We start from the raw sequence: 14235 nt of genomic DNA, 5'->3' as shown, positions 1-14235 counted from the left end.
GTGGTTCCTGGGGTCACTTCTCAGACAAATCACTTGCATTCAAGCCTTTGACTCAGGATCTTCTCCTGAAAGAAAGAAAGTGAAGTCTCTCAGTTGTGTCTGACTCTTTGTGACCCCATGGATTATAGCCTACCAGGCTCCTCTGTCCATGGGATTTTCCAGAGAAGCATACTGGAGTGGGTTGCCATTTCCTTCTCCAGGGGATCTTCCCAACCCAGGGATCGAACCCGGGTCTCCCGCATTGCAGGCGGACGCTTTACCATTTATCTTCTCCTAGGGGAGGGACTGAATATGACAGAGGACAGGTGTGCCCACCTGGTAGGGCTGGCACGGGTACAGTGGCATAAGGCACGGGTGATACCTGGCACAGCGGGTGTGTCCTCAGCCTGCCCGCTCCCTGTCGCCTCTCTGTTTTGAGGAGCCGCTGTCTCAGCACCCCTCCCTCCTCTGCATCGCGCTACTCGGATCTGGTCTTTGTTTTTGAAAACCTGGACTGTGGTCCTCACAACACTTGCTCTGTCTGCAAACTCCATTGCTGAGTTCATTTCCTTTTTCCCAGCTTCACTTAACTTTTTTGTGTCTGGGTTTGGAATCTTAAAACAGCCTGTGGTTCTTTTTTTTTTTTTTTTTGGAAAAAAAAGGTAGGAAAGATGACCCAACATGAGTGTGTTTGTTTGTTCCTTGAGTGTGTGCGTGAAGGAGGCTGAATTTACCTTGTGCTATTTTGGGCTGGAGCTGGAGGCTGGAGGAAATGGAGCAACCGGGGAAAGTCTCGAAAGATGAGTCTCCCATGCTCGGCGTCTCGCCCGCCCACCCCCGGGATGCCAGATGCAGGCAGCTGCCTGGCGCGTGGGATTTCCCGTCTCAGAGCTCCACAACGTGCCCCACAAGGCCTGGTTGTTCTGTGAGCACCCAGGGGCCTTTATATCTCACCTCTGAGCTCTGAAATCTCCAGCATGGTTCACTTCTCAGTGTTTGGTTTCTGTAGGGATCATACCCAGGGTGAACAGAATTCCAGACCACCAGTTTTCTGGGAATTCTGTGACCCAAACCCTGGAATCTTAAGTAAGCAGGAGCAAGAGTTGGGTCCCAAAGGAAACTGGAGGTTGACTTTCTTCCTAGTCGAGGTCCCCTGCCCATCTGTGTCCTCTGGGTTTCTCCTGAAAACATGCAGATCAGGGAGCTGACCTTGACCGAGGGCTGAGGGCACAGAAGTGGAGGAGGTGAAGCCTAGGCAGCCAGGCAGCCTTCATCTGGGGTGGGCTGGGGTGGTTTGGCCACCCTATGAGTACCCAGGCAGGCCCTGTGCAAGGTGGGGGACGTGGAGGTGCCTGGGCACTGACCAGCCTGTGTTACCAGGCAGCCTGGTGCCCATGAGCTGGAAGAAGACTCCTGGTGAGTATGAAGTGGATGGTGGCCTGAGGCCCAGGGAAGTGGAGGTAAATCCATCTCTGGAGGCACCTGTGTGGGTGCATGCTCAGTTGCTCAGTCGTGTCCGACTCTTTGGGACCCCATGGACTGTAGCCCACCAGGCTCCTCTATCCATGGAATTTCCGACACGAGAATGCTGGAGTGAGTTGCCATTTCCTCCTTCAGGGGATCTTCCCGACCCAGGAATCAAACCCATGTCTCCTTCACTGCAGGGGGATTCTTCACCGCTTTGCTGCCAGAGAAGCCCAGAGGCACTTGAATCATTAGAAACAACACTCACTCTTCCTTTTTTTTAGTAACATAAAACTACAGAAAGCGACACCAGAAAACCTCCTTGCCTGAAAAGAAACTCCAGTTAGCAGCACATTCATTCAAAGGTCTTTGAGACCTACTGTGTGCTGTGTTGGTTGCTAGATCCTGGGACTCCAACAGAGGTGAGCAAAGCAGGACTGGTTCCTACCGCTGAGGAGCTTACAGTGTGTTGGGGTGAGAGGAAAACCTGAGAACCATAGGAGCACATTTCAGCTGCAACCCGAGTGCTAGAAAGGAGAGGCCATGAGGCTGGAAGAGGATGCGCCCATCAGGCAGGAGCTTCCCTGGGGGGTGGCAGGGTGTCCAGGTGTGACAGGGGAAAAAGGACAGGGAACAGTGTTCCAGGTAGTGGGAACAGCATGGACCGTGGCCTGGAGTGGGTGGAATCTGGCCCAGATGAAAGCTTGAAAGGAGGCTGGGGTGGCTGGAGGCCTGGGGGGCAGACAGAAGAACACTGGGGAGGGAGGAGGTGTTGGAGAGGGAGGGGGACCAGACCCCCCCCAGAGCCTATAGGAAGGGTGACAGAATGCCCCCCGTGCCCACCTGGAGTTAACAGTGCCTCCTTTTTTCTCCCCAGTGTTTCCCAGTTTGCACCAGCAGTTATACCCTCTCCTTTTTCATGAAACACAGTGGGGAATTTGGCTTTTTTATTCTAAGAGCTAATAAAGGGCTTAGAGCAGGGTGGCGATCTGTTCAGAATGGAGGTTCTGAAGGCCCAGCAAGGCTGTTGGGGACAGAAGCAGGGCGGGGCCAGAAGGGTAGAAAGAGGATGCTGAGGCTCCTCTATGTGGCTGCTCTCCCTCCACCCCAGGAGCTCTGTAAGCTCCCCTGAGCCTCACTCTCCTTCCTGTGAAAGCGGACAACAGGACTTGCCTCTTAGGTATCGTGGGGTTCAATGGGCCGTTTCCATGCCAGGCCTGTTCTAAGACCGCTGCCTCTCGGAGGGGCAGAACGATGTGGTTGTGAGTGAGCTCTGCTGTACCCCGGACCCTTGAACCTTCAGCTCCATGCAGGCATCTCAAATGTACTCAGCTAATGCATCCTTAGAATAGTCCTCATCCCTATCCCCACTTTACAAACAAAAGAGCCTTCCCAGGATCACTCTGCGGTGATTTGATTTCAACTTTCCTAGGACCCAAAGCCTTACTCCACAATCCTACATCCCTGACCTCCTCAGAGTATGATCTAGCCTGGGGAGAATCTTGAGCTCCACTTAGACCTCCTGGCTGTTTTCTCCAGCTGCTAGCTGCATCCCATTTCTAGTTCCAGTCCTCACCGCTCTCCACTGCCGGCCCCCATGATCTGCATGTGTATGTAAGTTCGAGCCTCTGTAAGCACTCTCCATGGCCAGAGGAGACAGTGCTTTGTGGCAGGATCTCTCAGTTCAGTCGCTCAGTCATGTCCAACTCTTTGCCACTCCATGGACTGTAGCGTGCCAGGCTTCCCTGTTTATCACCAGTTCCCAGAGCTTGTTCAAACTTATGTTCATTGAGTCGATGATGCCATCCAACCATCTCATCCTCTGTCGTCCCATTCTCCTCCTGCTTTCAATCTTTCCCAGCATCTGGGTCTTTTCCAATGACTCAATTCTTCCCATCAGGTGGCCAAAGTATTGGAGTTTCAGCTTCAGCATCAGTCCTTCCAATGAATGTTCAGGACTGGTTTCCTTTAGGATTGACTGGTTTGATCTCCTTGCAGTCCAAGGGACTCTCAAGAGTTTCCTCCAACACCACAGTTCAAAACCATCAATTCTTCGGTGCTCAGCTTTCTTTATAGGCCAAAGAACTATATATAGTTTCTTTATAGTCCAGGATCTCTCAGAACCTCTCAAGAGCTGATGTGCATCGTGAAATCTCTTAGTGCCTTCTGGTGCTTGCTCTTGGTGCTTTCTGGTCTTATTTGAATACAGAACTTTGTGATCTTCAACTTGTTCATTTTCCTCTCTCAATACTTTATTTGAGGGAGACAGTTTCTGAGAGCTTGGCAAGCTGCAACCCTTCCTCTTGCAAATGGGGCAACGGAGACCCAGACCTTAATAGCTGCTGATCTGTGTCCTGACTTTGATAACATAGGCCTCTTGGACTCTGGGAAGGAGTGTTCTTGACCCTCCTATGAATGCCCTGGTAGGTGGATGAGGAAGGAAAGAGAGGAGGGAGACAGACAGACAGATAGACAGACAGTCCTGGGGGTGGGGAAGCTGTGGGCTGGTGACTCGTGCTCTGGCTGCGGGAGGATATTGTGCTTTAGTGTGTGTATTTTTCCACCTTTCTCCCCAGATGACTTAATTTTAGGCTTCCTGGATAGGCGCAGCCTTAAGAAAAAAAATGTTTAAAAAAAACCTTGGACCTCCCTGACTTCATCTTCCCATCCTGGGGTCACCAGGGACTGTCTGGGTGACTTGGAAGAAAGATGGGGCATTCCTGAAGCCCAGTGGGGTGCTGGGATCTGGGCTGGGTCCTCCCCTGCCCAGAGGGGCACTCCCAGGACCGAGAGCCTCAGGGCAGCTACGCCCCACTTCCTCCGTGGGCTGCTTTGATCTCCTTGCCCGCTTCCCTGCAGGGCTGATGTTTGCCGGCTGGGCCGACTCCAGGTGCATGGTGGCGAGGCTGCTGCCTTCCCAGCCTGACTCATCCTTAGCAGCGCCATCGCCTGCTCCCCCTCCGTGACATCGAATTAGTCTGGGGAAGCTCTGGCCTCTCCATCGCTTACTGCCTTCTGAGGAGTGTTCTAGAGGCCCAGAAACCGTTTACAACATGCAGGGTTTTAAAAGTAAAATGTCCAGCCCTGTAGTTTCCCAAAGAGCCATAGGGCGAGGGTGAAGGTGAGGGTCAGAGCAGGGCTGAGGGAGAGTCTGTGTGCCATGCTTAGTTGCTCAGCCATGTCTGACTCTTTCTCCAGACAATACTGGAGTGGAGATCTTCCCAACCCAGGGATCAAAACTGAGTTTCCTGCATTGGCAGGTGGATTCTTTACCACTGAGCCACCTGGGAAGCCCTAGGGAGAGTCTACCCAAAGCCATTTATTTCTATTCCCTGCTTAAAACCCTTGCCAGCCGTCCAGCTCTGCCAGCATCGGAACCTTCCCGTGGCCAGAGGCCGCCCTGCAGGTTCGTGCCAACACCCACCCCTGTGCTCACCGAGCTCCCGCAGCCCCTCCATGGTTGCCTCTCTCATGAGATTTTGCACATTCTGTTCCCTCTGTTGGAACACGCTTCCTGCCCTGGGCTACATCAGCCCTGCTCAGCCTTCTGGCCTCCCTCAGGAGACACTTGTCAAAGAATGACCTCCCTGGACAGCCTCACCCCTCGAATCTGATGCTTTCCTTTGTCTTGCTCACCCTGAGGGTCCTTCTTCAGGGTTTACTTGTCCTCAGGTAAGATGCACTCACAGCCCCTGGACCATAGCTCTCGCTCCTGCCTGCAGAGCCCGGGGCCCAGAGGAATCCTCAGGCTTCCCATCCTGCCAGTTTCAGGCTTGTGTTCCCAGGAGCCAAGTGTGTGCAAAGTGTTAATGATTTCTCCGAGGCCCTGGTCAGAGCAGTTGGCATCTTGCATCCTGTGTAGGGCTCTACTGCTCCAGGAATGGGTCGTGGGCAAAGGCCCTCCTTGAGATCACAGTCTCTAAATAGTCTCTAAGGAACCACAGGGCAGGGGAAAAAAAAAAAAAAAGCGGGGAAGGGGCGGAAAGAAAAGGACTTTCCACCTTCCCACGCTGGAGATTTTAAAATACTCACTTTTCCGTCATGGTAGGACTTTCCAGAGGGAGGTGGGTTGAGATGCTGGAAACTGGGTCAGGTGATGGCATGGGCTTCCTCCTGCTTACCCCCGTGGGTTAGATTTCAGCTACTCTCCTGGGTGTCCCTGGGAGGGGGAGCCTGCAAGCCCCAGCAGTACTCTGACCCCAGTGAAAAGTGAAAGTGTTAGCTGCACAGTCTTTCAGACTCTTTATGACTCCAGGGACCATAGCCCGCCAGTCTCCTCTGTCCATGGAATTCTCCAGGCAAGAATACTGGAGTGGATTGCCATTCTCTTCTCCAGGGGATCTTCCTGACCCAGGAATCGAACTCAGATCTCCTGTATGACAAGCAGACTCTTTGCCATCTGAGCCACCAGGGAAGCCCACTCTGTCCCCAGGCTGGTGGTTAAATGTGCCTCACACAGAGCACGGATTTGGGGGAGGCTGGGTTTCGGGAGGGGAGAAGTCTGCTTTTGGGGTCTCCGGGTGTTTCTTTCATTGGAAGGTTAAGTTTGTTCCCCAGCCCGGCTGCCTCTGTGAGCCTGGAGGAGTGGGCAGAACTGTCCCCACCCCGAAGAGGAGGTGAAGCCAGTCCAGCCACCGTGCCGGGGTTTGCTCCACTGACCCAGTAAAATATGGAAATACGCAAACTCGTACTGTCTCACTTCTTTCAGAAACAGATGGTGCTCGCTGACTTGAGCCAATGTTGATGTGTGTGTAGAGGAGAGAAACACCCTTCAGAAGGAACTGTTGCTGCAGCTCCAGAGTATTTGTGTTTAGGTTCCCCACGTATAGGTGTCTCACCTTAGAAAAAGTTGTTAGCATCATGACATTGTGCTCTATATTTTGAACTTGTGTTGACTTTATTCACTTTTTAAAATATGGCTTCACTGAGATATAATTCACATACCATCATCCAGTCAACCCTGTAAAATGTATTATTCGTTAGTTTTTAGTATATTCAGAGTTGTGCTGTTTAAGGGGCTTTCCTGGTGGTTCAGTAGTAAAGAATTCGCCTGCCAGTACAGGAGACACAGGTGACGCTAGTTCGATCCCTGGGTCAGGAAGATTCCCTGGAGTAGGAAATGGCAACCCACTCCAGTGTTCTTGCCTGGAAAATTCTTGGACAGAGGAACCTGGTGGGCTACAGCCCATGGGGTTGCAAAGAGCTGGACAGGACTTAGCAACTAAACAGCAACAGCAATGGCTAATGATGTTGACCCTCTGTTTGTGTGTTCACTGGCCATTTGTGTATCTTTAAAGAAATGTCTGTTCAAATTGGCTTTCTCTATCTTTGGAATCATGCTAACTTTACAATATAACTTCTCAATTTACCTCTTGTGTTTTCTTGACCAGTTTGTGTAAGAAGCAATTTTCTCTCAATAATTTGGTGAACTTGGTAAAAATACAGTATCAAACCATCTGGGTGTGGATTGGGGAAGGTGTTTTACTCCTATTTCAATTTACTAGTACATAGTGAATAACTTGACTCAAACTTTCTATTTCTTTTTTTCTTAACCAATGTTAGCATATTATATTTTCCCAGAAATTTGCAAATTACACATCCTGTTTATGACACCTTCTTACTTAATACCGTGTATCCCCATTGTCAACAAGTACATCCTTCAATGGAGCTGTGAAGCACTGGGGTGGGCTCTCCGCTTTCACTCGTCTGTCCCTCTCAGTAGATTAAGGTTAGTTGTCCGTTTTTCTGTTCTGAACAGTGTGACTGTTGTTTGGGTTCTATCTCTGTGGTGAACAAGCCACCCACAACGCAGTGGCTGGAACAACAGTCGTTTAATTGCTCAGGAATCTGGGCAGGGCTCAGCCGGGCAGTTTTTCTACTCTGGGTACTGTCTGCTGCAGTCCCCAATGAAGCTGGGAGCTTGGCTGGGGCCGGAACGCCCTAGATGCACCTCCCGTGAGGGCTGGTTTGCTTTCTCTCTCTTTCTCCCCTCGCAGACCCTCCTCCTCCACAGCCTCCGCCCTGTTCCCCTTCTGTGCCTTCTTTCTCTCCAGTGGAGGAGTCAGGGTTGCCAGTCCAGATCTGAGAAGCCTGTTGCATTCTTGCCCTGGACATGGCAGGGCCTACTTCCCACTGGTCCGCAGAGACTCAGATGGTCACTGCAGATGCGAGAGGTGCGAGCAGACTTCCCGATTTATGAGAGCGCTGCGCATGGGGAGGGAGAGGAGGAATTGTTGATGGCATGTTTGCAGACAGTGCACGACTGTGAACATCCTGATACACTTTGATGAATGCTGGCGTCAAAGGTGAACGTTGTTTGAGTCGATATGTGGTCTATTGTTCTGGGGATCTTAGGAAATCACATAAGGACTGGGACCAGGATAAAGTCCCCATCCTAGAATTTCTTGCTGTCTAGCAGGGGCTGTGCACCAACACAGGCATGATTTGGAGTGACTATAGCAATGCTCCAAGAGCCCTAGGAGTTTGTCCTTAGAGTAGTCTTCCCTCAGCTCCCTCACCTGCTGCAGGAGAGGGCATTCTGGCCATTTTACAGAGGAGGAAACTGAGGCTCTGCAATCAGCTGGCTCGCCCTACTTGCTTCCTTCATTCCCTGCTGCCTGGACTTCATCCCACGCCCCCTCTCTAATATTTTCTCTGCTGCCCACAGTGTTGTGACAGTAACGTGCATCATGCAGGACTCAACAAGCTCCTGATCTCTTGCCCCTTGCTGAGAGGGTGAGTTAAGGAGGTGACGAGGCTTAATTGCCCAAGTCCTCAGGTCATGCTTCCAGCACAATGCTTCTGTTAATTGTCCTGGTTCTCTCACTTTTAAGGTTTATCAGTGTGGACTTTTGGCCTCCCCTCTCTAAACCTCACTCTGCTTGTGTATAAAATTGGAACAGTAACCTGATTGTTGGAGGTCAGGGAGCTGGTGCACAGAAAGCACTTAGATTCTCAGCAGTGGCAAAGGGGAGAGAGGGCATTTGGGTTCCCTGAAGCCCAGGTGGCATTAGTGGCAAAGAACCCACCTGCCAGTTGAGGAACTGTAAAAGACATGGGTTCAGCCCTTGTGTTGGGAAGATCTCTTGGAGAAGGGCATCTCCACTCCAGTATTCTTGTGTGGAGAATTCCATGTACAGAGGAGCCTGATGGGCTACAGTCCACGGGGTCGCAAAGTGTCGGACATGACTGAAGTGACTTCGCACTCACGGGGTCCCCACCCTGACGTGTCCAGCTTCTGCTCTCACCTGGGCTGAGTCAGGGAGGCTGGTGTGTTCGTGGTGAATACACATGTCACAAAGAGCTTGTTCGTTCCTCCTGGTGTAAGAGCCATTGTGTTCTAATAAGATGCTCCAGGTGTTGTCGAGAAATTCGCACGTTCCCAGCCGTCTGTCTGGACGTGGCTGCTGAGTAATTTCTTGCTTGTCCCATTCACGGGGCCAACCTGGGGCTGAGCCCTCCGTCTCAAAGCGGAGCCTGTGTGAGCATCCCACTCCCCCGCCTCGACAGGGCTGTCCTGTCCCAATGCCTTCCACGAAGGCTTGGCTCTTCCCAGCAAGGCTGGAACACACTGCAAACCAGGACTCAGGGGAGGGAGACAGCGCTCGCATGCACGTTGATTCACAATGAGTCAACGCTCGCCTGTAACATCTGGCCCTCGGTGTCCCGGCTGTAATAAGAGAACGTTTAGTATCATTTGGCAAAGCGTTCTCTCTCCAAAGGCCTGATTCTGTTCCCTGAGTTACTATTCATTGTTTTACTGTCCGTCAGGGCCTATCCGGATATCTGGTCACATTTTCCTGCAAATAACAATTTCTGGCAGAGTCGCCACCCAGGTTGATGACTTCTGTGCTGCAGTGTGGAGGTTTCCTGCTGGGGCCCTGAGAGCCTGAGCGAGTGAGGGGATTGTTTCGGAGTGTGTTTCTTCTCTCATCTGTTAATTGTTGAGAGCAGCGAGCTGGTTCGTTGACAGTCTTGGTAACTCTCCATAGCTAGGAAAGCCATCAAGGCAAATTGGAGATGAAGACAGTTGAAATTCTCACTTGGGATCTGTGTGAAAATCCTTCTCCAAGTCAGTTTTGAAGCTGTATCTGAAAGCACCCTGGGAAAAAATAGAAGTAAATGGGTCACGGAAGATTGTCTCCTTATCTTAATTTGGTTTTGCTGTGAAAGTTGAACAGCATCCTCAAAATGTTCTGTGGCTCTAAAACGTCTTCCTTGTTCCTCTGATCTCTCTGTATTACAGAGGCGGTGAGTGTCCTACAGTCACAGGAGACTGGTTTCGTTGGCTAAGAGACAAGGCACCGTCTTGTATTGCGGCTCCGCTTGTTCATAAGCTCGGAAGTCGTATCTCAATCACAGGCATGGTGGTGCTGATTTACTTGCTCAGTCGTGTCTGACTCTTTGCGACCCCGTGGATGGTAGCCTGCCAGGCTCCTCTGTCCATGGCATTTCCCAGGCAAGAATACTGGAGTGGGTTGCCATTTCCTTCTCCGGGGGATCTTCCTGACCCAGGGATTGAACCTGGGTTTCCTCCATTGCAGGCAGATTCTTTACCGACTGAGCCATGTGATTTCTCAGGAAAATTAGATTCCCCCCAGTATGAAAAATATTGTCAATACCTGGAGCAGGAACTGGTTGGATGCTCTTCATCACTGTACCCACTGCCTGGTACAGTATAGGAGCTCAAATATATTAACTGGCTATCAAAGGACTCAAAATATTTGTTTCGAATTCTTATAATTAGAAGTTGCAAAAGGGACATTATGATATCTTGTATACTAGAATTCTACTATCTAGGAATGTAAAAATCCATCCATCCATCCATCCATCTTCCATCCATCCATCTTCATCCATTCACCCTCCATCCGTACAAGGTCAACTGTGGTTTTAACCATTTTCTACTACAAATCTGAGGAAGAGAATTAAAGTACTCCCTCTACTAATGATGTTAGTCTGGGGGTCCACTTCCTAATGGCCTCGTGAAGAAATTATATGGTGTGGAAATGAGGAGCATGTCTGCCCTGGTGTTCAGTTGCCAGGGCTGAAGCCCCAGTCTAGCATCTTCCTGGCTCGGTGACCTTGGGCAAGTCATGGTTTTATCATGGATCCCTCAGGGATGGTAAAACCCCCACAGTTTAGTGTTGTCAGAACTGAATGAGACGTGAATAGAGCTTTTGGGACAGTGCCTGGCAAGCGGTGAATAAGTGAACAAGGGTGAGCTTCTGCTCCCCGAGACTTCTAGCATCATGGAGATGGTGAGATCCCTGCCTTCCTGTGCCCTGTCCCACTGGTATCAACATTGTTGTTCAGTCGCTCAGTCGTGTCTGACTCTCTGCAGCCTCATGGACTGCAGCACACCAGGCTTCTCCAGGTCTTTCACCATCTCCCAGAGCTTGCTCAGACCCATGTCCATTGAGTGATACCATCCAACCGTCTCATCCTCTGTCACCCCCAACAAGTCTGTCTCGTAGCAGCTCCCTGTCTCCTGTGTAGATCTCTTTACCCCCATCCTGCACTCTGTCTCCCATCAGGGGTCTCCATGGCTGGATCTTGGTCTGATGAATGCACTTTGTCGGGGGAGGGGCTGGCGGACCTCCTGCCAGCTCCCCCACTCACAATGTCCTCCCATGCACCAGTGGCTGACTCGCTGACGGGAGTGACCGAGCCACGACCTGCTGACCTGGAGCCTGTGTCTCTCTCCTCTCTTGCAGGGAGTCTGACCTGTTTCTGCTTGACAGCCGCACCCTCTGGGCCTCAGAGGAGGGCTGGCTCGTTTTTGACATCACAGCCACCAGCAACCACTGGGTGGTCAACCCGCGGCACAACCTGGGCCTGCAGTTGTCGGTGGAGACTCTGGACGGTAAGTCCCTGGCCAGCACCCCAGCTCGTGCTGATGCAGCCCACAACTGTAGACCCCAGGGGGATATCAACTCATGTCTACTAGGACTAGGTTTCCTCTGCTCCCTACCCCATCAGCACTTCCTATCCAGCATACTAATCCAAATGAAAGCAGTCTCTACCCCTTTTTCATATGGCATTTATACTGTTGGTCAAAGCTGGGTTGGGTAAGGCCTCATTGCTCCAAGTGTGGTTCCAAAGCAGCACAGGTGGCCCCTGCTGTTAGAAACACAGACTCTCTGGCCCATCCGAGGCCTGCCCTGTCTGAACCTGAACTTCAGCTGAGCCCCTAGTGATGCTCACACATGCAACATATGAGCTGTGCCGATGGAGGCCCCTCAAACTCAGGACACAGGACATCCTGGGATGTCTTGGACTTTGTAGGATGTTCCATGATATCCTTGGCCTCTCCCCACTAGAAGCCAATAGCCTCTCCCACTTGTGACACCAAAAATGTCTCCAGACGTTGTCAGATGTCCCCTACAGGGCAAAATCACCCTAGTGAAGGACACTGCACTGGTGTGAGGCATGAACCCCCTTCCAAGAGACTGAATGTACTGCCAAATCCCGAATACTTGGAGAACCTACTGTTTGCCCTCCCCCAGGACCTCTCCCACATGCCATGGCCGTGTTTTCTGAGAATGGCAGACAGGAAGGCAAGTGGAGCAGTAGGGTGGATCCAGATGTGCCAATTTCTCCTTCCGCAAAGTCTATTTCCTACGAAGTGGGGGTGGTTTTAGGATGTGTAACATCTTTCTTACACCAGTTTTAAAATATTTATATTTTAGAGTGTTATATTGTGTTAGTTACTCAGTTGTGTCCAACTCTTTTGTGACCCCCATGGACTGTAGCCCACCAGGCTCCTCTGTCCATGGGATTCTCCAGGCAAGAATACTGGAGTGGGTTGCCATGCCCTTCTCTAGGGGATCTTCCTGACCCAGGGATCGAACCCAGGGTCTTCAGCATTGCAGGCGAATTCTTTACTGTCTGAGACACTAGGGAAGCCCATATTTTAGTATAGGTCAATACATGTTCCAGGCTCAAAATTTAAGTTCCAGATGTGTGCAACACTGAATAGTTTCCCTCTGACTTCCTTCCTCCAGCTGCTGCGTTCCGCCTCCCAGAGGCAGCTGTGTCCGAGTTATTGGGTACTTCCCTTGTGACTCAGCTGCAATGCGGGAAACCTGGGTTCATTCCCTGGGTTGGGAAGAGCCCCTGGAGAAGGGAAAGGCTACCCACTCCAGTATTCTGGCCTGAAGAATTCCATGGAATGTATATGGAGTCACAAGGAGTTGCACACGACTGAGCTACTTTCACTTGTTTTCAAAGATGCCTTCTGGGTATCTAAGCTATTAAATGTATAGAGTCTGCTTTTTCCTCCCCACCACAAATACTGGCATAGTCTATACAGTGTCCTTCACCTTGCTTTTTTCACCTGACAGTGTATCTCGGAGGCTGATCTTTTTCTGCCGTTAAAGAGCTTCCTGTTCTTTAAGGGCTGTTGTGTGTTTGTGTGTATGTGGAGTGCACACTGCTCTCTCACTGTGTGACTGGACAATTACCTCATGTCCCAGAACCTCCGTTCCTCATCTCCAGCACTCAGTAATGAGAGGGCCTGGGCCATTGGGTTGTTCTGAGGTTGAGTGAGTTAATACAGAAGAGTTTTAGAAATCATATCCTAAGGTACACAGGAGTCCCCTGGGCTTCTTGTGAAAATGCTGATTCTGATTCAGCAGGTCTGGGGCAAAGAGGAGGCTGTGGTTCAAACGCCCCCCAAGCGATGCAGAGGCTGCTGGTCCCCAGACTGTGCTTTGAGTAGCGAGGGCTGAGAAGAGGACTCGGCTTGTAACATACATGCCCTAGAAGTTGTTACTACCACCAAAAGTGACTCATCCAGTCCCCCCATGATGAATGTCTAGAGTTTCCCGTCTTTCACTCTTACAAACAGGGCTGCAGTGCATATGTCCATGGACCCTTGAGTGAGTGTAACTCTAGAAACAGTTCCTAAAAGTGACATTGTCTGTTTGTAGTTTTGATCAGTACTGTCAATTTACCCTCCTGAGAGGTCAGTCAATTTGTACGAGGGCACCGGTGCCCCTTCTTTGTTGGAAGGAAGATGCTCAGTTGTTCAGTCTTATCCAACTCTGTGTGGCCCCATGGACTGTAGCCTGCCAGGCTCCTCTGCCCTTGGAATTTTCCAGGCAAGAATACTGGTGTGGTGTTTCCTCCTCCAGGGGATCTTCTGGACCCAGGGATCAAACATGCATCTCCCACACTGGCAGGCGTATTCTTCACCAGCTTGCAAACTTACCTGTCTTGGCTAATCCTATAGATGACACATGGGATCTCATAGTTTTGCTTTGCTTTTCTCTCCTCTGAACGAGGCTGAGCCCTTCCTCTAAATTTGCCATTTCCTCCTTGTCCGTCTCCTCTGTCCATTGCTTGCAGAGGGTTTTGGGCTTTTTCTGCTTTACATTTTAGGGACATTTGGTCCTTTGTGATTGAGTAGTAAATATTGTTCCAGTTTTTTAGTTTTTATTTTACTGTGGTTAATGCTGGGTTTTGCCAAGTAGATTTAGACAGCATAGATACATTTTATCATTTTTTCTCCAGAAGTATCTATGGTCACATGTTATATGGGAACGGTCACAGAGTTTAGGGCCACACTTATCTTCTTTCCAGTCTAGTCTGCTTCCTACTGACGGTTTCCCCAAGCTTCCCTCCTACCCCAAACCTTCCTTCCCCTTTCCGTGCCCCTAACACTTTATAGTGGGGTCCTAGAAGGTACTGTAGTTTCCTATTATTCTATACCTGATTGGCAAGCTATGCATAGTGAACCAAATTCAGCCTCCAGCCCGTTTTGGGGTGCCTGTGAGCTAAGAATAGTTTTCA

General features: G+C 50.6%; 1 protein-coding gene across 1 annotated transcript in view; it reads left to right on the top strand.

Moving 5' to 3' along the window:
* BMP7 (bone morphogenetic protein 7) overlaps positions 1-14235 on the top strand; it is an 88468-nt gene that overhangs the window by 48627 nt on the left and 25606 nt on the right. The window contains exon 3 of the mRNA XM_055434388.2: positions 11157-11305. Coding sequence (XP_055290363.1) covers positions 11157-11305 — 149 coding nt within the window. The remainder of the gene's footprint in view (positions 1-11156; positions 11306-14235) is intronic.

This window comes from Moschus berezovskii, chromosome 15 (genome assembly GCF_049115385.1).
Source record: "Moschus berezovskii isolate FMDL1 chromosome 15, NW_MosBer_1.0, whole genome shotgun sequence".
Taxonomy (NCBI): domain Eukaryota; kingdom Metazoa; phylum Chordata; class Mammalia; order Artiodactyla; family Moschidae; genus Moschus; species Moschus berezovskii.
This window is presented reverse-complemented; position numbering and strand designations above follow the sequence as displayed.